This window comes from Gouania willdenowi, chromosome 13, assembly GCF_900634775.1.
Source record: "Gouania willdenowi chromosome 13, fGouWil2.1, whole genome shotgun sequence".
Taxonomy (NCBI): Eukaryota; Metazoa; Chordata; class Actinopteri; order Blenniiformes; family Gobiesocidae; genus Gouania; species Gouania willdenowi.
The window spans coordinates 42,705,788-42,727,456 of NC_041056.1; the positions used below are offsets into that span (position 1 = coordinate 42,705,788).

Here is a 21,669-nt window from a genome sequence, read left to right on the forward strand (position 1 = left end):
AGAGATATGCTCTCATTTCTGTTTAAAGTTATTATTATTATGCCCCTGAATGTTTGTGTTTGATGTTGTCATTGGCGGCCGCTGTGGACGCGCTGGTCATGTGACGTGCAATCAGGAGATGACATGCATGTGTGTGTGAATAAATGTGGTGATCCCGTAGGTGCGGATGTTCACCGGAAACTGCAAAACGTGTGCTGTGTTATGTCACGTTAAACGCTGTGTAGAAGTGACTCTTCTAACAGGTTATGGGCCCAGATCCATAACGCACAGTTTGATGGACCTGCCGGGTGAAGGTCGCAACGTTCACTGTGTGCACCTGACCGGCGAGTTGGAGTAATCAGCCTTCAACATGAGTAAAAGAGACAGAGACGCGGTGCCGAGCAGCCGCTGGGCGAGACTCGTTTTTGATGGTGACGAGAAAAAATATGAGCTATGGGAGACTAAGTTTTTGGGCCACCTTTGTCTGCAAGGATTAAAGGACACTATTTTAAAGGATGCCGCTCCAGATGATGACGAGGATGACGAGAAAAATGCAGAGGCCTACGCGGAGCTCATTCAGTTTCTGGATGATAAGAGCCTGTCGTTGGTGATGCGCGATGCCGGGAACGACGGACGTGAGGCGCTAAAGATTCTCCGGCAATACTATGCTGGTACAGGCAAGCCCAGAGTTATTAACTTATACACCGACTTGACCTCACTGCAAAAGTCACCCATTGAGAATGTCACTGAATATGTAATCAGAGCAGAGACTGCGATTACTGCCTTGAGAAGCGCAGGAGAGACACTCAGTGACGGACTTTTGATCGCAATGGTTTTGAAAGGGCTGCCAGAGACATTTAAGCCATTTGCCATACATGTGTCTCAGAGAGACGATAAAATGACTTTTGCTGCATTTAAGACAAAGCTCCGAAGTTATGAGGATGTTGAAAACATGCGCGCAACTGCATCAGATGATAATGTCATGAAGGCAGGAGCACAGTTTGGCACAAGGCGTGCGCCCGAGGGAGCAAAGTACAGTGGCAATACAGACATTGTGTGTTACAAATGCGGTAGCAGAGGTCACATAGCCAGAGCCTGTCTGCGCAAACAGTGGTGCAACCATTGCAAAAGTAACACACACAACAATGCTAGCTGCAGACGGACAAGGCAGCGGGATAACGCACGGAGAGCGTCCGACGAGACGGAAACGGAATACGCATTCCGAGTGAACGACGCGGAGGTGCGGGTGCCAGATAACAAGAGGAAAGGTCTGATGGTGGATGCGGGTGCAACGTCACATATCATCACAGACATCGCAAAGTTCAAGCGGTTTGACAGCAGATTCCAGGCCGGGACGCACAGCGTTGAGTTGGCTGACGGTTCCAGGAGTAACGGAGTCGCCAAGCGCAGAGGTGAGGCGGAGGTGTGGCTACTCGACAGCGAGGGACGGCGTTTCCGAACGACGCTCAGGAACGCCCTGTACATCCCATCATATCCCCAGAATATCTTCTCGGTGAAAGCTTCCACCTCCAGCGGAGCCACAGTGATCTTCAGTGAGAAGAAGAATGTTCTACTTCATAAAGACGGTACAAAATTCCCCATACACGTACACAACAAACTTTACTATCTCCACACATCAGAAAATGACTGCAATGACTACTGTAAGAAAAGCCTTGATTTACAGAGTTGGCATGAAATTCTAGGCCATTGCAATTATGGAGATATAATGAAGTTAAGAGATGTTGTAAATGGGATGGACATTAGGAATGAAGGAAGTAAACCTGCCCTACAGTATGAAGTATGTACTCAGGGGAAGTTTGTTCAAACTAGAAGCAGAGAGCCAGATATGAGGGCTAAAGCACCTCTGGACATGGTGCACACAGACTTAGCTGGTCCTATAGATCCAGTGTCCAAAGATGGTCACAGGTATGCACTATCCTTCACAGATGACTTCTCGAGTGCAGTGTTTGTATACTTTTTGAAGAATAAAAGTGACACAGTGCGAGCTACTGAGAAGTTTATAGCTGATACAGCCCCTTATGGCAAAATAAAATGCATGAGATCTGACAATGGCACGGAGTACACAGGAAGAGAGTACCAAGCATTAATGAGCAGAAGTGGTATTAGGCATGAAACCTCAGCCCCATATTCTCCACACCAAAATGGTACTGCTGAACGCAACTGGAGAACTTTATTTGAAATGGCCAGGTGTATGCTCATAGAGAGTGGACTGCCAAAGATGTTATGGACCTATGCTGTCCAGACAGCTGCTGTGGTGAGGAATAGGTGCTTTAACAACCGCACTAAACAGACTCCTTACTACATGTTAAAGGGCAGACAGCCAAATATTGCCAGAATGCAGAAGTTTGGACAGGTCTGTTATGCTTACAAGCATTACAAAGCAAAGTTGGACTCTAGATGTGAGAAAGGCATTTTTGTAGGATGACAAAAATAGTCCTGCCTACATGGTGTACTATCCCAGCAGAAACAAAATACAAAAACATAGACTTGTGGAATTTGTATCTAGAGTAAACAGTGAAAAGCTGGATGCTGAGGATGATGATTTTGTGATCCAAAATTAAAGCCAATCTGTGAAAACCCCACCAGTTAGCATAGAAATAACTGAAGACCAAGAAGTTTTTACACAAAGTGAGACAGAAGAGGGTGAGACTAAATCAATGAAAGTTGAAAGTGGGGAGACAGTTGAAAATAAAGAAGACAGATCTGCAGAAAGGCGATATCCTGATAGGGAGAGAAAAAAGCCAGAATATTATGGTGACTATGTTTGTGGTTTTGAAGATGACATAACCAACATTGACTATTGTTACAGACTAATATGTAATGTGCCTCAAACATATAAAGAGGCAGTGACCTCAGTGAAAGCCAAAGAATGGGCTGATGCTATGGAGGAGGAAATGCAGTCATTAAAAGACAATGTGACATATACCCTAACCACTCTACCTGAGGGCAAAGATGTAGTGGGGGGTAAATGGGTCTATGCAATGAAAAAGAATAATGACGGATCAGACAAATTCAAAGCCCGATATGTCGCCAAAGGTTTCAGTCAAAAGAGAGGTGTGAACTATGAAGAGACTTTCTCTCCTACAGCGAGCATGACCAGTATCAGGGTGTTGGCACAGAAAGCAGCACAGGACAATCTGATTGTCCACCAGATGGATGTAAAGACAGCCTATTTACATGCGCCAATCGAATGTGAGCTCTACATTGAACAGCCTGAGGGTTATGAAATCAAATCTAAGGAAGGTGACAAACTAGTGTGTAAACTGGAGAAATCCCTGTATGGACTAAAACAGTCGGGGCACAACTGGAACAAAATGTTGCATGATTATTTATGTGAAATGCAGTTTGCACAAAATCCAGCTGATCATTGTGTGTATAGCAAAGTTACTGACGAAGAAAAAATTCACATAATAATATGGGTAGATGATTTGATTATTGCTGCCAGTAATAATGATGTATTGAAACATGTAAAAGAAATGCTTAAGTCCAAATTTAGAATGAAAGACCTAGGTAAACAGACACATTTTCTTGGTATTGACTTTGAGCAAACTGCTGATTGTGTCAAGATGTCGCATTGCATATATGTACAGAAAATTCTGGAGAGATTTGACATGATAAACTGTAAGTCTAGAGCTACCCCTTGTGAACAAAAACTTGACTACAGTGATGATGCTGAACTAATGGATGATGTGAAGAAATACAGAGAGGTAGTTGGGAGCCTAATATACTTGGCAACCTGTACAAGGCCAGACCTGAGCTTTGTAGTAAGCAAACTGTCTCAGTATTTTTCTAGACCAACTACTGAACAATGGACGACTGTCAAGCATGCTTTAAGGTATTTAAAAGGTACTCAAAACAAAGAACTTTGTTTTAGAAAATGCAAAGATAAGACCATAATCCATGCTTACAGTGATGCTAATTGGGCCGCTGATGTTAGTGATCGAAAAAGCACCACAGGTTACTGTATCAGTTTAAACAGAAATGGTCCATTTGTCTCATGGAAAACCAAACGACAGCCGACAGTCGCACTATCCACCTGTGAGGCAGAGTATATGGCTTCAGCTGCGACTATGCAAGAGTGCATGTACTTGCAACAGCTGTTGAACTGTTTTGATGAAGAAACATACAGGTGCATTATCTATGAGGACAATCAGCGATGTAAACATGTGGATATTAAATACCACTTTGTAAGATCTATGTTGAATGTTGACCAGATGAACTTGGAGTACTGTCCAACCAATGAAATGGTTGCAGATGTCCTAACTAAACCAGCTACAAAGCTGAAGCTAATGACATTTGAGTTGTTTATGTTTGGTATATGAACTATTGCAGTGTGAGAGCCAAATCATGTATGCAAAAAAAAAAAAAAAAGATTTTCTAAATGTGAGCAAGTGGGGGTGTTGAGAGATATGCTCTCATTTCTGTTTAAAGTTATTATTATTATGCCCCTGAATGTTTGTGTTTGATGTTGTCATTGGCGGCCGCTGTGAATGCGCTGGTCATGTGACATGCAATCAGGAGATGACATGCATGTGTGTGTGAATAAATGTGGTGATCCCGTAGGTGCGGATGTTCACCGGAAACTGCAAAACGTGTGCTGTGTTATGTCACGTTGAACGCTGTGTAGAAGTGACTCTTCTAACAGGGGTTCATTAAATAATTCTAGTCCTCATGTTGTAATAATATAAAGTCCATACTGTATGTAAACCAATGCAGCATCACAACAGATAGTACAGTTACTCTTTAAGTTCATTTCTTCTACAAAGATCTTAAATATTGAAGAAAATATTACCTCTTCAGTTTGTTTTGTTAATCAACTTTACTATTACTTTACTATTACTATTACTATTACCTTGACTACCAGCGAGCAGCGACCAGCTGCATCTGAAGGGAGCCAAAGCCTGAGAAAACTGAGAAAACTGGGCCCAGAACATGCCTACAGCAAAAAAAGGAAATCAAATGCCACCACCGGATCCAGAACCTGATCCGGCTATGGAAGAGCTCAAAGAAATGATTAAGGACATGAGACAGGAGATGAGACAGGATCTCATGTCCTTAAGACAGGAACTATCTACGAAGATAGAGAACATGACGAATGCCCTGGAGAAATCATTGAAAATCGTGGAGAATGACGTCAAGGTACTAAAAGAAGAAAATGTAAAGAATGCTGAAAAGATAAAAACGCTGGATGCGAGGGTTGAAGATCTGGAAAGAAAAGAAAGAGAAAAGGATGTCATCATCACGGGCCTAAAGATAAGGCCAAGGAGCTACGCCAGTGCAACAAGACAAGCAGAGGATCCGACAATCGAAGACGAAAAATCGATTGAAGAACAGGTGATTGATTACCTGGACTCGAAAGGCATTGAAGTGAACCCAGACAACATCAACTACTGCCAGCTGCTGCCAAAACGCAAAGATACCAGAGATGTGAAAATTACATTTACCAACGTGAAATATAAAGCTGAAATAATGAAACAAGGAAGAAAACTTGTGGGAACGATGGTGTTTATGAATGAGAACCTGACGAAGCAGAATGCAAGTATCGCATGGAAAGCACGCCAACTGAAGAAAGGAGGAAAAATTGTGAAAACCTGGACCAGAGGCTGCAGGATCTACATCACACCCCCAGGAGGAGAAAATGGAAAACCCGTTCTAATCCAAAGGATGGAAGACCTGGAAAAATACGAATGAGGTACCTAAAAGACAAGAACACTGATAAAAATCATGGATATGGAAAGAATCACTAAAAATCATCCACAATATCATCAACATCAACAACGGGAGAATAATCAAGTAGACGAAGTGGACCCAAACAACTTTTCACACTGGAAACAACACACGAACAGCCATTACTACACAGAGAATGACTTCAAAGTGGAAAATAAGAAGGAAAAAGGTCTGTCACTTATTCACTGTAATTTTTGTAGTGTGTATGCAAATTTTGAAGACATTAAGGATTACATCTCTACTTTGTATAAGTTTGACATAATAGCACTGTCAGAAACTTGCCTGAAAGAAAAAAAAGGCATGGAGTTTATGATAAAAGGATATAAATTTGTCTATAAGAACAGATTACATAAGCCAGGAGGAGGGGTAGCACTATTCATTCAGAGATGAAGATTATAGAGTCGATGAGTTTAACCGTGGAAGAAGTAATGGAATGTATAACAGTGAAAATTACAAGTCCAGAGGGACGTAAGATAATAATCTGTTGTTTGTATCGTGCACCTGACTGTAAAATAGACATATTTAATGAGAAACTAACTAAAATGATAGAAGAAATTAAAAATAAGAGATTACTGATATGTGGAGACTTCAATATAAACATTTTAAATCCTTTAAAAAATACACACATTGAAGACTTTACAAATTACATGTACACAAATGGATTAAAACCTCTCATAACGAAACCAACCAGAATTAATAAACACAGCTCAACACTGATAGACAACATCTTCACAAACATACAAAACACAGATCTAAAGAGTGGTATATTAATAAATGACATCTCAGATCATTTACCAATATTTATGATACTAAACACAAAAGAGAAGAAGAACCGTGAAAATCATAACACACAGACATACAGAAGACTGGAAGGAGAAAAACAACGAGAAAACTTTAAACAACAGATAAAAAGAGAGACGTGGGAGAGTGTTTTCAATGAAGAAGACATGAACGTAGCATATGACACATTTACAGACACAATAACGACAATATACGATAAATGCTGCCCTTTGAAACACATAACAACCAAAAGTAAAATAAACAATGTACCATGGATTAATAAGAAAATAGCCAACGTATGCAAAAAGAAAAACATATTATATAAAAAATATATAACAGAAAAAACATTAAAAGCAGAAATACGTTATAAAAAATACAGAAACAAAGTTAATAATTTACTAAGAGAAAAAAAAGAGAATACTATGAAAAACAATTAAAAGAGAATAAAAACAAAAACAAAAAATTGTGGGAAATTATAAACACCATAACCATGCGCAAATGCAAAGAAAAAAATGCAGACGATTTTTTAATAAACAATGTAAAAGAATACAATAAAAACATAATAGCACAAGAACTCAACAGTTTTTTCATAAATACTGGAAAAGACACGGAGAAAGGGATTAATAAACACCCAACAATTAAATGGAACCATTTTGACAATGAGAAGAAAGACATTGATAAGTACCTTGTACTTGAAGAAGTAACAGAAGCAGAGGTGGACAGAATAATCACAACCTGTACCTCAAAAAAATCCAGAGACGTTAATAATCTAACTATGACTCTAATAAAAACCATAACAGCTGAACTAACCCCGCCATTAACACATATAAGTAATCTCTCATTTAAGAATGGTGTTTTTCATAGAAAAAATGAAAATTGCAAAAATCAGACCGATTTACAAGGGTGGAGAAAAATGTAATTTCACTAATTATCGACCTATATCAATATTACCACAATTATCAAAAATTCTGGAAAAACTGTTTATGAACAGACTCGACAAATTTATAGAAGACAATAATATACTACATGAAGGACAATATGGATTTAGAAAAGGACGTTCAACAGCAATGGCTATAATTGACATCACGGAGAATATAAGAGAAGAATTAGAAAAAAAACTATTTGTATTCAGAATTTTTCTGGACCTAAAAAAAGCCTTTGACACAATTAATCATGATATTCTAGAAGAAAAACTTAAAAATTACGGAATAACGTACAACGCCTTAAAATGGATTACAAGCTATATGACAAATAGGAGACAATATGTTGACTTTGAAGAACACACATCAAAATGCCAAACCATACAGTGTGGTGTTCCACAGGGTTCAATTTTAGGGCCAAAACTGTTCATTTTATACATAAACGACATTTTCAAAGTCACAAATTGCCTCAAACTAACGTTGTTTGCAGATGACACAACCATCCTATGCTCAGGCAAAGACATTAAAACTCTAATAGAGTCAACAAATGAAGAACTATTAAAAATTCAAACATGGTTAGATGTAAATAAATTAGCCCTAAACTTCAGTAAAACAAAATTCATCAAATTCGGAAAGAGAAATAAAACGGTAGATATAACACTGAAACTAAACATGGAAATAATAGAACAAGTGAAAGAATATAGGGTACTAGGAGTGTGGATGGACGACAAGCTGACCTGGAAAAAACATATACAAATAGTTAAAAACAAAGTTGCAAAAAGCAGTTACATCCTATGGAAGCTTCAACAAATCCTACATACCAAATCACTTAAAACAATCTATTCTTCACTCATAGCATCGCATTTAAATTACTGCTCCGAAATATGGGGTAATAACTACAAAACGTATCTTGAACCACTATTTAAACTACAAAAAAAAGCTATAAGAATTTTACATAAAGCACCACACAACGCACACACAAACAAATTATTTGAGAAGGCAAAATACCTAAAACTGCAAGAAATAATACACTACAACACACAAATACACGCATTTAGGGCTTCATCACAAAAATTACCACATCAAATACAAAAACGTTTCACATACAATCAAAATTCCTACGACTTCAGACATAATAATGTGTTCAGACCAGACAGGGTTAAATCTAACGTTGGCAAACATAGTACTGTGTATAGAGCCATGAACCTCTGGAATAGCCTTGACGCAGAGAGACAACAATCTGTAAATCTGAAAGGATTTAAGGAGAAAACACGGAGAACATTTCTACACACATACAGATCTCAAGTCAACTCTTCATCGAACTCTACAGCGACGACATGGAACTCATCAACTGGTCATTGAGCGCCATTGACAGAATCTTCACGACGAGGCAATTGCTACAGCACGAACCAGCGTGTCCAAAGGACACATACCCAAGTGGATATGTCATGGATGCACGAGGGAGAAGCCAGATGCTCTGTCTCTCCCAGTTGACAGTGGAAGATGTGGAGGACATCTATCTGCTAGGAGTCATGATCTTTGGCCTGCTAATGACGTGGGTATGTGTATGTGTATGTGCCTTTCTGATGGATCGTAAGCAGAGGCGACTCTCAGAGGATATGAAGGATCTCCGAAAGAAGAAGAACTTTACGTTTGGAGAGTTGGAGGAACGTAAACAACGACTGGAAAAGAAAGCTCGAGGAGATACGGAAAAAAAAGGACAGTGAGGAGGAGTAACAACAGGAACAATGACTGCAGACGAGAACACATCACATAAAAAAGGACAAAAAAAAAAAAAACGTTAATGATGAAATTATGCAGAAGATGAGAATGTTTGACAAGGGAAGAAACGAGGTTTGATGTAAAATTATCTGTGTTCAAATCAGGGGACGGATCTGGATAAGCATAATGCTTTTTTCCGTCGCCCTTTCCGGCATAAAAAAGAAAAAAAAAAAAAAAAAAAAAAAAAACAATGATGTGATTCTACTCTGAATGTCAAAATGAATTTCTGTGATTGCAACCATGTCGGAAATGAACTGAATAAATAAATAAATAAAAATAAATAATTAGGAATTTTTCAAATAGATTTTCCTCATCTGCTCCTCTCTTCAGAAATACAATGTTTTGACAACATATAATGTTAATATTTATTGCACTTGTCTCTTCATGTATAAATATGTGCATATGTCCAATGTTATGCCCAGAGCTTGTAGAAATGTATTCATATATAGGTAGGCTGTGTGTGTGTGAGAGAGAAAGAGTTGATGTGCTACAAGAGCCTCAAATATTGTACAATATTATTCATTTCATGATTCTCAGATTATAAAATTATTCTCAATATGAATAACTATATAATTGAATCATCTAAACACTTAAATATATAATATAATATCAATATAAATATCAAAATAGCAGCTTGCGTTTAAAGTGCCAAGTGCATTTGAACCATTAAGAACAATGTTTTGCTAAAACACACCACAACATAGCTTAATGATAACTCTGATCCACATTGAACATGATACTAATATCATTATTGATTAAATCCCATGGAAAATGAGAACATTGGCATAAACAAGTGATAACTATGTTACCACTTTGCTCCGTTTCACATATTGAGCGGCTTGATCGCAGTAGTCAGCGTTTGGCAGTCGGCTTCTGAGTTATTGCTTAATTAGATCACTTTCATGGTTTGTCACAACAGTTTTATCATGAACTAAGGTTTAGCTACCTGTAGCAACAACATCCAAAGTGTTTCTTGCGTCTGTCCGCCGCTTCCAGGTAGCGCAAGATAGACTTTCTAATTGGTCAAGCAGAGTCACGTGACTGTACACAACCCGCACGTCAAATACAACCAGCAGTGTTGCCAGATACACATTACGTCTTAAAATCTAAACACACACACAAACCCTCAAATTTCTTGGCGGAAAATAGCCCAATCTGGCAACAATGACTTGTTGACTTGTTTCTTCAGCCTGCCGATTCAAACAAATGCAGTGGTATTTGTTTCATTCTTTACCAGCCAAAATGGCTAGTAACGCTATAATGTTACCTGCCAAAGTTAGTGTTTCTCTGCATTTGGCGGGTGTTAATTTAAAGCCCTTGTGTAGTGTAGAATACAGGTTTAAAATGCAGAAGTGTGAAAAAGGTCTATGCAGAAGAGCTGAAGGCCACCATCAGATCAACCTGGAATCTCATAACACCTGAGCAGTGCCACAGACTGATAGACTCCATTCCACGCCGCATTGCTGCAGTAATTCAGGCAGAAGGAGCTCCAACTAAGTATTGAGTGCTGTACATGATCATACTTTTCATCTTCATATTTTTCAGTTGGCCACCATTTCTAGAAATCTTTTTTTTTGTATTGGTCTTTAGTAATATTCTAATTTCTATGAGCATGAATCAGTTTTGCTGCAGACGTCTCGCAAAATGTGTTGCAAAACTCAAGCAGCTCAGATTCACACGAGAAAAGTAGTTTGTGTTTCTGTAGCGGTAGATATGAGAAGTTATACCTGGAGAGTTGTGGTTGTAAACGATCATTTACACAAGTAATTAAAAAACATGTGAATAAATGTTAGATTACAAGTTTGCAGCTGTAATTTTATGTGTAAATATCACTCTATACATTTTTTTCCATCATTTGTGACATTAAATTTATTTCACGTGTGGATTTTTTATCCACAAGTTCACACCACATTCTATAAACTCTCACATTTTGCAACATATCTACCATCATACTTTTCACCATATTTCATGATTAATTGGACCAGTTTAACCACTATCACAAATTATCATGTTTATTACAGTATTTGCCAGTTTAAACTAATTGTTCCTACTTTTTAAATGACCTTTTGACTATGTATGCTTTGGTTGTTGTTTTATTTTTTTCTGCGTAAATGTTGTTTGTACATCGCATCTAATCTGTTTGTTGTATTCAGGAACTATTATGTACATATTTACAGTAGTCTGTGATGTAGAACACAGGAAGAATAGCTCCTGTTTTTTGCAGTATAGCTAAATAAAAACAAACAAAACAGAGAAAATGCGATTAAAAATGCTGTACGCTGGATAGTTTGCACAAAGGACCCATATCTTTTATTATCCAGAATCATTTTTATTGCCAAGTGCAGTTTTTAGACAATACAAGAAATTTTACTTGGGGGATGGTACGTAAAAACATTGGGTGACCAGGGCTGTGTTCAGGAAGCTGGTGGCATACTCCGCTTTGTCCTATTTCAGGGTCGCGGGGGTCTGCCGGTGCCTATCTTCAGCTCACACTAGGCGCTAGGCGAGGGTACACCCTGGACAGGGCGCCAGTCCATCGCAGGGCAACACAGACAACCACTCACATGGGGAGTTTATGCAAACTCTTGGAAGGACCCAAGTGTCAATAAAAAATGTTATTTGGACATGTCACTTGATCTATTTAACTAGCCTACTGGAATTTTCTGCAACATTTTTTTTTTTCTTTTTCATCATTCTAAACTGATGAACATAAATCTGCATCCATACCCAACTTTGGCAACCAAGGCTTAGTGCTTTCTGGGTTGATTGGCCGGGGTTTTTGGGGTGACGGTGGGGGGGCTTGCCACCGGTGCTGCCTAAGGATCAGTTGATTCTGGGCTGATTGGCCTGGGTTCTTGGGTGACGGTGGGGGGGCTTGCCACCGGTGCTGCCTCAGGATCAGTTGCTTCTGGGTTGATTGGCCAGGGTTCTTGGGTGACGGTGGGGGGGCTCCGCACCAATGCTGCCTCGGGATCAGATGCTTCTCGGTTGAATGGCCAGGGTTCTTGGGTGACGGTGGGGGGGCTCACCACCAATGCTGCCACGGGATCAGTTGCTTCTGGGGTGATTGGCTGGGGTTCTTTGGTGACGGTGGGGGGGTTTGCCACAGGTGCTATCTCAGGATCAATTGCTTCTGGGGTGATTGGCCGGGGTTCGTGGATGATGTTGGGGGTGCTTGCCACCGGTGCTGCCTCAGGATCAGTTGTTTCTGGGGTGATTGGCCGAGGTTCTTGGATTATGTTGTGGGGGCTTGCCACCGGTGCTGCCTCAGGATCAGTTACCTCTTGGCCTGGAGTCTTGCCTCTATTGGCTCTGAACCTGGCCACTGGCGGGCACCCTGTGATTTTTCTCTGGGTGTGGGTCATGACTCTTTTGCTTGGGTCTTGGATGGGGTGCTCCTTGGGCCCTCCCCGGGGGTTGGGCGTTGGGGCATTAATGGGTTTGGCGATGGGGTTCTAGCAGGGTCCTTGTAGCAGGTGTTCGGGGCGGCAGCGTGGTGTGTTCGATCCTGGCCGCTCTGCTGGGGTCTTGGATGGGGAGCTCCTTGGGCCCTCCTCGGGGTTTGCATGTTGGGGCATGGAGGGGTTTGGAGATGTGGGTTCTCGCGGGGGTTCTCATAGCATATGTTCGGGGCAGCAGCGTAGTGTGTTCAATTTTTGCTGCTCTGCTGAAGTCTCGGATGGGGGGCTCCCTGGGCCCTCCCCGGGGGTTGGGTGTTGGGGCATGGATGGGGTTGGGTATGTGGTTTCTTGCTGGGGTCCTCGTAGCAGGTGTTGGGTGCGGCAGCATTGTGTGAATGTTTTTTGCTGCTCTGCTGATGGTTCGGATGGGGGGCTCCTTGGGCACTCCCCGGGGGTTGGGTGTTGGGGCATGGATGAGTTTGGGTATGTGGTTTCTTGCTGGGGTCCTCGTAGCAGGTGTTGGGTGCGGCAGCGTTGTGTGTTTGTTTTTTGCTGCTCTGCTGATGGTTCGGATGAGGGGCTCCTTGGGCCGTCCCTCAGGGTTGGGTGTTGGGGCATTAATGGGTTTGGGGATGTGGGTTCTAGCAGGGTTCCTTGTAGCAGGTGTTTGGGGCGGCAGCGTGGTGTGTTTGATCCTGGCCGCTCTGCTCGGGTCTTGGTTGGGGAGCTCCCTGGGCCCTCCCCGGGGTTTGCATGTTGGGGCATGGATGGGTTTGGGGATGCGGGTTCTAGGTGGGGTCCTCGTAGCAGGTGTTTGGTGCGTCAGCGTGGTGTGTTTGGTTTTTGCTGCTCTACTGAGGTCTCGGATGGGGGGCTCCCTTGGCCCTCTTCGGGGATTGGGTGTTGGGGCATGGATGGGTTTGGGGATGAGGGTTCTAGGTGGGGTCCTCGTAGCAGGTGTTTGGGGCGGCAGCGTGGTGTGTTCGGTCTGGGCCGCTCTGCTGGGGTCTCGGATACGGAGCTCCCTGGGCCCTCCCCGGGGTTTGCATGTTGGGGCATTGATGGGTTTGGGGATGCGGGTTCTAGGTGGGGTCCTCGTAGCAGGTGTTTGATACTGCAGCATGGTGTGTTCGGTTTTTGCCGCTCTGCTGTGGTCTCGGATGTCTTTCTTCACTGCAGTCGTAGCCAGCTCTTCACTGTGTACCAGGCTGCCCAGAGCCAAAACTGCATTGTACTGGATGCTGGGATCTTCATCCAATGTGAGGAATGGGGAAGCAATTTCTTCCTTTTGGGAGATGTTCATGTTCTGAGGGTTGTTTGACAAATTAGCATCTGTCTCCCTAAATTCCATCCCTAATGTCTGGAACTGTTCATAGGCTTCAATCACCTGTTGTTGAATCATGGTGGGTCTGTCAGAAGATTTTCTCCATATCAGGTTTTTGGTTTAAGAGAGTACTCTCCATTTTTTCGTTTCTATAATTCCTTGTTGATGTAATGGACTTGTACTTCTTTCTCGGTTGTTGGCGTGAAGATGAGAGTGTCTGCTTTAAAGGACTACTTTTGTATCAACGGAACCTGTGACATCAAAGGAACATGCTTTGATCTTGAGAAACCTGTTACATCAAAGCAAAGGAATGGGCTGACTTCTAATTGGCTGCTGAAGAGAACCTGTGACATCATCAACAGCAAAGGAAAATCCTGACTCCTGATTGGCTGCTCAATAAGAAACGTTAGTTTGCACATGGACGATGCTGGTTGCCCTTTGATCTCTGTCCATCTGATGGGGTCTCTGGTGGGGGGCTCCCTGGACCCCACCTTGGGGGGTTGGTGTTGGCCATCTGTGTGTGTGCGTCCACGGGGGCCCTCAGGATGGGGTGCCGGCCGTGTGCGTTTTTGTCCTTGGCTTTGGCCTGGCATCTCTGGGTATGGGGTTCCATCACTTTATGCAAGTGACACTACCCTCAGTTAAGGTATCAAAACGAGAAGAAAAAAATTAAAAAAGTATTTTTAATGTGACTCTGACATCATCTAAGGCTAAAACTCACAATTCACTAAACACTATTTATCACTGACTTCTTTAGTTAATTAGAAAGAGACAACTGCAATGATAGGTCCATAAGTCAACATGTCAAACATCATTAATCCACAACTATTTCATGATGAACATCTTCTATATCAGGGATTTTTAATCTTGGGTCAGGATACATTTCTCCTATTTCAGACACTTCTACATCACATTTCAATGACTTTTCTGCACATTTTTTTCCACTTTCATGACATTTTCAGTACTTATAAACCCTTTCCACCACTTTCCCACCTTTTGTCACACATGTTTTACCCATTATTGTCACTTTTAACCTATGTTCACCATCATTTATGCTGTATTTTGTCAGTTTGAACTGTTGGTTACTACTTTTGAAATGACATAACCAAATTCTGCCACTCTTAAGCCAATATTGACACTTTGAACCCTTTTCACCACATTTTCTGTCCGTTTTTATCCACTCTAATGTGCAACTTTTAACCAATTTCAGTGGTTATTAAAATCCCATTTCACCACCATTTCCACCATTTTTGGTCACTTTGAACCATTTTATTAGTGATTAAAACCAAGATTTTCATCTTTAAGATGACTATAATAATAATAAATGTTCCTGATAACAGTGGATATTATTCAGATGAATAAATAAATGTGGTTATCACAGATTCATAGAACAATGGACCATCATTTTATTATTATTATTATTATTATTATTATTATTATTATTATTATTATTATTATTATTATTATTATGATTATTAATATTATATAATAATATTAACATAAAAATCCAAAAACACATATATTACATGTAGACACAGGGCTCTACACTAACTTTCTCAGTTGGTTGCACCAGTACAGTATTTGGTCGCACCCTTTTTTTTAAAGCCATGCATGTTGATGAATAGTTGACTGAAGGCAGACATACACTGTGCGATTTTTGACCCATTTTGAGCCGATTTTCCACTCGTGCGACTATTTTGTGGGATTTTGTGAGTCTCTGCTAGATCATGTGTCGTGCATGGTGTAGTATACATGGGGTCACGAGAAGCGATGAACACCTCACGACCAGCTCCTGATCAGCAATCGTAGGTCGTAAGGAAATCAAACATGTTTGAAATCCAGTCGCTCCTCGTGATGGTATCTCACAGTTGAAGAAGTGCCACGGACCGGCTTACCGTAAAGGCTCACACTGCGCATGCGCGAACACCGTAGGACTGCTGTAAAGTTGATGGACTGTACTGTCCACGCCTGTCCATCCAGCTCCTGGTCCATCATATCGTTGTCTTTTCTTTTTTAAAACTCTTTTTGCTAAGTGTTTCTCCACTTCGTTTTTCCTCTTCGTCTGTTTGAATGGCGACGCTTCTGTGTTCTTCTTCTTCTAATTTGTACGTTGCATTTCCGGAAACAAGACCCTGACGTGTCGTGTATGAACGTACAGTGTGAGAACATAAATCGTGAGCTGAGAACATTCGTGCTCTGTGTCTGAGTCGCACAGTTTGAGTTGGAGCTTAGAACAACGATTGAAAACATTACACAGTGTATCCCAGCCTTAAACTGGAGTACCGTAGTTGAAATAAAGATTGACAGTGGCTCGAGTTATATTTGCAAAATGTTTTAATGTTTTAGTGTCAATATTAAGTTTTCAAGCAGTGGCTGAAATGACAGGTCATTTATTTATATCATTTTAAAAGACGTAACAAAAATGTTTTAAATAACAGCAAAGCATAACAACATGTTACATGTTTTTTTTTTTATTTTACAGAAATGCTGTACTTGAATTAATTTAACAGTAACATAACCAACTTATCATCTGCATTGTTTCACCCCATGAATTAAATTCAGAGGGTCCAGCTCTGGTAGTGGGGTCTCCTAACCCTCTTCCCCTGGTCAGGGGTCTGAAACCTTTACTCTACAAGGAACCATTTAACCTCATCTCACCTGGATTAAAGTCCTCCTGGAGCCATAAATACCTTCTCTATGAAGACAATACAGTGTATTACATTATATACAGTTATAATTATATGGAAAGTGTGATTTCATTTGATTTATATTGATCATGTAAATGGCAACTTAAAAACACTTTAAAATAAAATAAAATAAATTGACATCAATAAATAAATTACTATCTTCATCTTCAAATTCTTAAGTATCTCAGTTTACATGAACACAATGTTATATAAAGAATACTTTTTTTAGTTAATGTATTTGACTTTGTTTATATTTTTTTTTCTTTTTTTCTGTGTTTTTGTTGTTGTTTTGTGAGTTACTGTTATTATTTAGTATAAACATTATAAAACCCCATATTTTTAATTCTTTCATTTGTTAATTTTCCTCTCTCTCTCTCAAGTACCTTCTGTAATGCCATTGCGTACCCCCATTTGAGAACCACTGCTCTAAACAATAAACACACACCATAGACACCAGCATCACTACTAATACAATGGAAAATGAAATACTGTCTTTTCAATTTTTTATAACCTCACACTTTCTACGCGGTGACGGACGACGAGTGCGGTAAGCGGAAAGGAGAGAGTCTGGCTGTGTTTGTGCGCCGAAAAGAGGAGCTACTACTCTGCTCGTGCAGCAACGCACGCACACCTTTCTGACTCTAAATGTTGGTTCTCAACTGCTCTCATCCTGGAACCCATATGGTGTATTGTGAGTGAAGCATAAATAACTGGAGTATAGATATGAGTGTTTGAATGAGGATGTATTGTAGTTGAAGTGAGTCAGTTCTGCTGGTCCATTGTTCACTGGTCCATACCTTGATTTGCGGTCTGGGTTGGACCTGGAGACGTTCTGTGTTTGCAGGAACAACGTCCGTGTGGCAGTATAGCAGTGCTGGCGTGCCGCCGTTGAGTTCTGTTTCGTTTAACAGCAGGGTTTCTATTGGCCGATCCGCAACCCCTTCTAGGTTGATCGCAGCCGGTTTCAGACTAAGAGGGACCACGGTTTGGTTCACGATTCAGATGTTGGAAGGTCGGCTTTCAGGCACGTTCTTTTGCGTCTTAGGTTTTCGCTGCGAGCAAGGTTCTTAAAAAGTCTAACTGATGCAACTACAAATAAAAGAAAAATGAAATGAAAGACTGGAAACATGAGGGAACACGTGTGAGCCGGAACCCCCGCGTCCAAAACTAAAGTTTTTTTTTAAAAAGAATCTGGAGACGCCTTTTGGAGGAGGAGTCTTGGTTGATCATTGTGAGATCATATCGATGATTGGTCAATGTCTCTGCTTTCAGCTTGTGGGTGTGTCTCAAGTGTGGGCGTGAAGTGGAATGACATAGACAACAGAGGGAGTTCCTAAACATAGAAAAATGCCTAATAATTAATTCCACATATTTCAAAACATCTTTTCAACATCATATCTTAATAAATCATCTATTATGAAACAGTTTGATACGGCTGAAAAATAGCATAGTTAGTACTTCATAAACCTGAATGTCTAAATTCATGTTAGGCTTTTTCTTTACCATATGGTTAACTGTAAATACCTTAAAATAAGCTTTGTGATGTTTTGTAGTATTTCAAGCACCTTTTAAATGATGAAACACTAAAAATAACATTCAGTTGTTTATTGAAATACCTGAAGAGTGGTATAGGACAGACAATATTTACAATTTAAATTGTAAGGCATTCCAATAATGCCTTCTTTTGTGACTTTTCAAACAAGTACATGTTCTTTGTTCTCATTTGAGCGAGAAACAGAAAGCTGGTATTATTCCAACCTCCTGTGGGACCTCTGGTTAGGGTTCTAGGGTTCTAGAGGTGACATAATCCGCAGGGTGTCGGAGCCCAGAGTTTGAAAACTTAGCATGTAAACATTGACCGATTGTTTCCTTTTGATCGTAATGGAAAAGAGAGGTGATAACAGGAACAAACTCTTCTTGGATTCTCCTGTTCCTTTGTTCGGGCAGGAAGTGGGAGAAGGTCCCACTGTGGGGCACGTTTGCATTTCACAGTGGGAGGTAGACCTTCTGACTCCATTGACTGGTGAAACTAGTATCCCAAGGTCAGAGTCAAACTTGGAGGATTTGATTCCCTACAGCTACTAAATGATCTAAAAGTTGTTAAATGATCTAAAAAGCTGCTAAATTATATAAAAACCTACTAAATGATTTAAAAAGCTACTAAATGATCTAAAAGTTGTTAAATGTTCTAAAAAGCTGCTAAATGATGTAAAAAGCTGCTAAATAATTTAAAAATCTACTAAATGACACATTAGTAAAAGCAGTGGAGGATCTATTTAAGATAGTTTAACTTTCATCTCTCTGTTTTTTTTTTTTACATACTTTAATGTAGACATATCATGCATTTAAATCCTTCCTTTTTACATATAAATCATACAGTTGTGGTCTATATAAAGCAGAACTGTAATGCTTGGGTTTGAATTCCTCATTATTATAACTCCACCCCTTTTCTACCCATTTTCTGATGTGCTTCTGAGAGCAACTCGTTTTGGTGCTGTCTCTTTAAATGCTAATGAGACACTTCATACCCCTCCCCCTCTCCAGGTTCAACTCCACCCTGTTCGGCCATTTTTGTAGTTTTCTAGAAGAGATACGGCTATGTAGCGGCGCAGAAAATGTTTATTCACACGTTATTTACAAAATGTCAACAACGTTAGACTTGTCCATCCAGCCTTACATGTTCCAGCCAGAGTCTGACCCAGTGGAGCGAGATGAAAATGAAGATGATGAACCTGCAGAACCCTAACAAGTGAGCTAACACAAGCACCGAGCTAACGCTAGCACCAAGCTAACGTCACGAAATGCATTTTAATACAGTCTTTTCAAAGACAAAAACGTCAAAATGAAATGACTAATGAAAACTTATGTGTGTGTGTGTCAGTGTGTGTGTGTGTGTGTGTGTGGGTGTGTGTGTGCATAATTTAACTTTAAATTAAATCACGTAGGCCATATCATCAAGGATCTAAAACGAGCACACAGCGCTAACATATGAAGACGGTGCTAATGCTAATGCTAACAAAACAATGACAGGGACGTCTTATCATCACACTTTTTAGCGTTATTTACAGCTTACCGAAGTGCTCTGTTCATCGTCTCCAAAGATAGAAGGAATTGAACCCTCAATCAGACAAAGTCTTTCTGTAAATCCTTCTTTATACTGGTGGAGGTTGATGAAGCAGTCATCATTGAAGTGCTTCACACACACAAAAATGACCTTATCCACAGATGTGGTACATTTCTGTAAAAAATAAAACTCAACCAGACACTTTGAAAAGGTTCTGATGCTGGGAGACGGTGTAATGAAGCGTGTGGGTTACTACATCCAACAACCCAACATTTTGACTTATCCTCTCGTAACTTCTGCATCCTGGAGCTTGGACTACAAAATAAAAGCCAGAAATAAAAATGGCGGATTGCTCGAAGTGTTGGACCTGGAGTTGATGAACTAATTTAGCAGTTCTGCTGCAAATACTGACGTTATTGTTCAAAAAATGTAATAGAGAATCGAAAAATCGAAACAGATTGAAAAATATGACCAAAACAGAATATAAAGATATCTACGGAGCACCTGAAGAGATTAATTGTAACTTTTCTGTACTTCTAAACACTCTAAATATACAACAAAATGCATTTAAGGGCTAAAAAAGTGGATTTAACATGATATGTCACCTTTAATGAAAATATTGCTCCTAACCTGGTCCTAACTGTGGTCATCCTCTGATTCTGTATCCAAGTGCCGTGGTTCTCAAACTGGGGTCCTTGAGGCGTAGTTTGGGGGTTCATTAAATAATTCTAGTCCTCATGTTGTAATAATACAAAGTCCATACTGTATGTAAACCAATGCAGCATCACAACAGATAGTACAGTTACTCTTTAAGTTCATTTCTTCTACAAAGATCTTAAATATTGAAGAAAATATGACCTCCTCAGTTTATTTTGTTAATCAACTTTAATATAAATAATTCCAGATGATTTACTGCACAATTATATAAATGCTGCTCCTCTGTCACACTACCCACAATCCCTCAGGCCTGTGTGTGTTCACAACAATGTGTGTGTGTGTGTGTGTGTGTGTGTGTGTGTGTGTGTGTGTGTGTGTGTGTGTGTGTGTGTGTGTGTGTCAGACACAGTGTGTTGTTGTTCCATCTGCCCACCCTTTGATCTCCCAGCATGCATCAGTCCACACTGCAGCCTTTGTTTGTACACACACACACACACATGTTTGTGTTGTGGTAACCACGTCTTCATGTCCAGAGGGGTGTTCCATAAAGGAGGGTTAACAAACTCTGAGTCTATCCATAAACTCTGGGTCAACATACCCTCCATGGTAAACTCTGTGTATCTGATTCCATTACAGCTGGTATGAAGTGGGTTAATCAACCTTGAGTATGTAAACCTTGGGTTACTGATGTGCACGCGTTTGATAAAAAGACATCATCAATGGATCAGAGATGACTCGAGCTGCCATGACAACCACCCGAAAATAGTGATTTATTCACCCTAATGGGTGAAATAAGTCGGTGTTTGATGAATATGATCCTGTTCTAAAGGTGTGTTCAGTCTTCAGTGACTATAGTGGCTTAAATCACCTGTAATTAGTCACACTTTTTGGTCACTTCATCACTTTATTGCTTCAGTGACGTGACGAGTGGTGAATAATATGAATAAAATGTGTCTGAGGAGACGTGGCAGCAGCATAGGATGTCTGCATAGAGAGTCCTCCTGTTACACTGGATATAAACACAGTAAATGCTGCTTCATATCTAATCATTTATATTGATTTTTAATGTAATATTGTCACCAAAGTCATCTCAACGTCCTAAAAAAAATGTCATAAAAAAACACTGAAGCGGGATGTGAACCCGTGACCCATCGTTTCCAAGAGCAGCGTCATAAATCACTGTGACATCATATCTTCATAGATGTATGATCTACAGATTTAACTGTATAACAATATAAAACAACAATTGAGCCTTAAAAGTGGATTAATTTAAATGATCATCTCCTCCTTTATATTATCTACAGGTTTGTATTCAGTGAACTTTACT

At 40.2% G+C, this 21,669-nt stretch overlaps 1 protein-coding gene across 1 annotated transcript; it reads right to left on the reverse strand.

The window, feature by feature from the left end:
* Positions 1-12,025: 12,025 nt before the first annotated feature.
* Positions 12,026-12,574, reverse strand: LOC114473997 (proteoglycan 4-like). The gene has a single exon (XM_028463823.1). It carries the CDS (start codon positions 12,572-12,574, stop codon positions 12,026-12,028), a length of 549 nt encoding a protein of 182 aa, XP_028319624.1.
* Between the last annotated feature and the right edge of the window lie 9,095 nt (positions 12,575-21,669).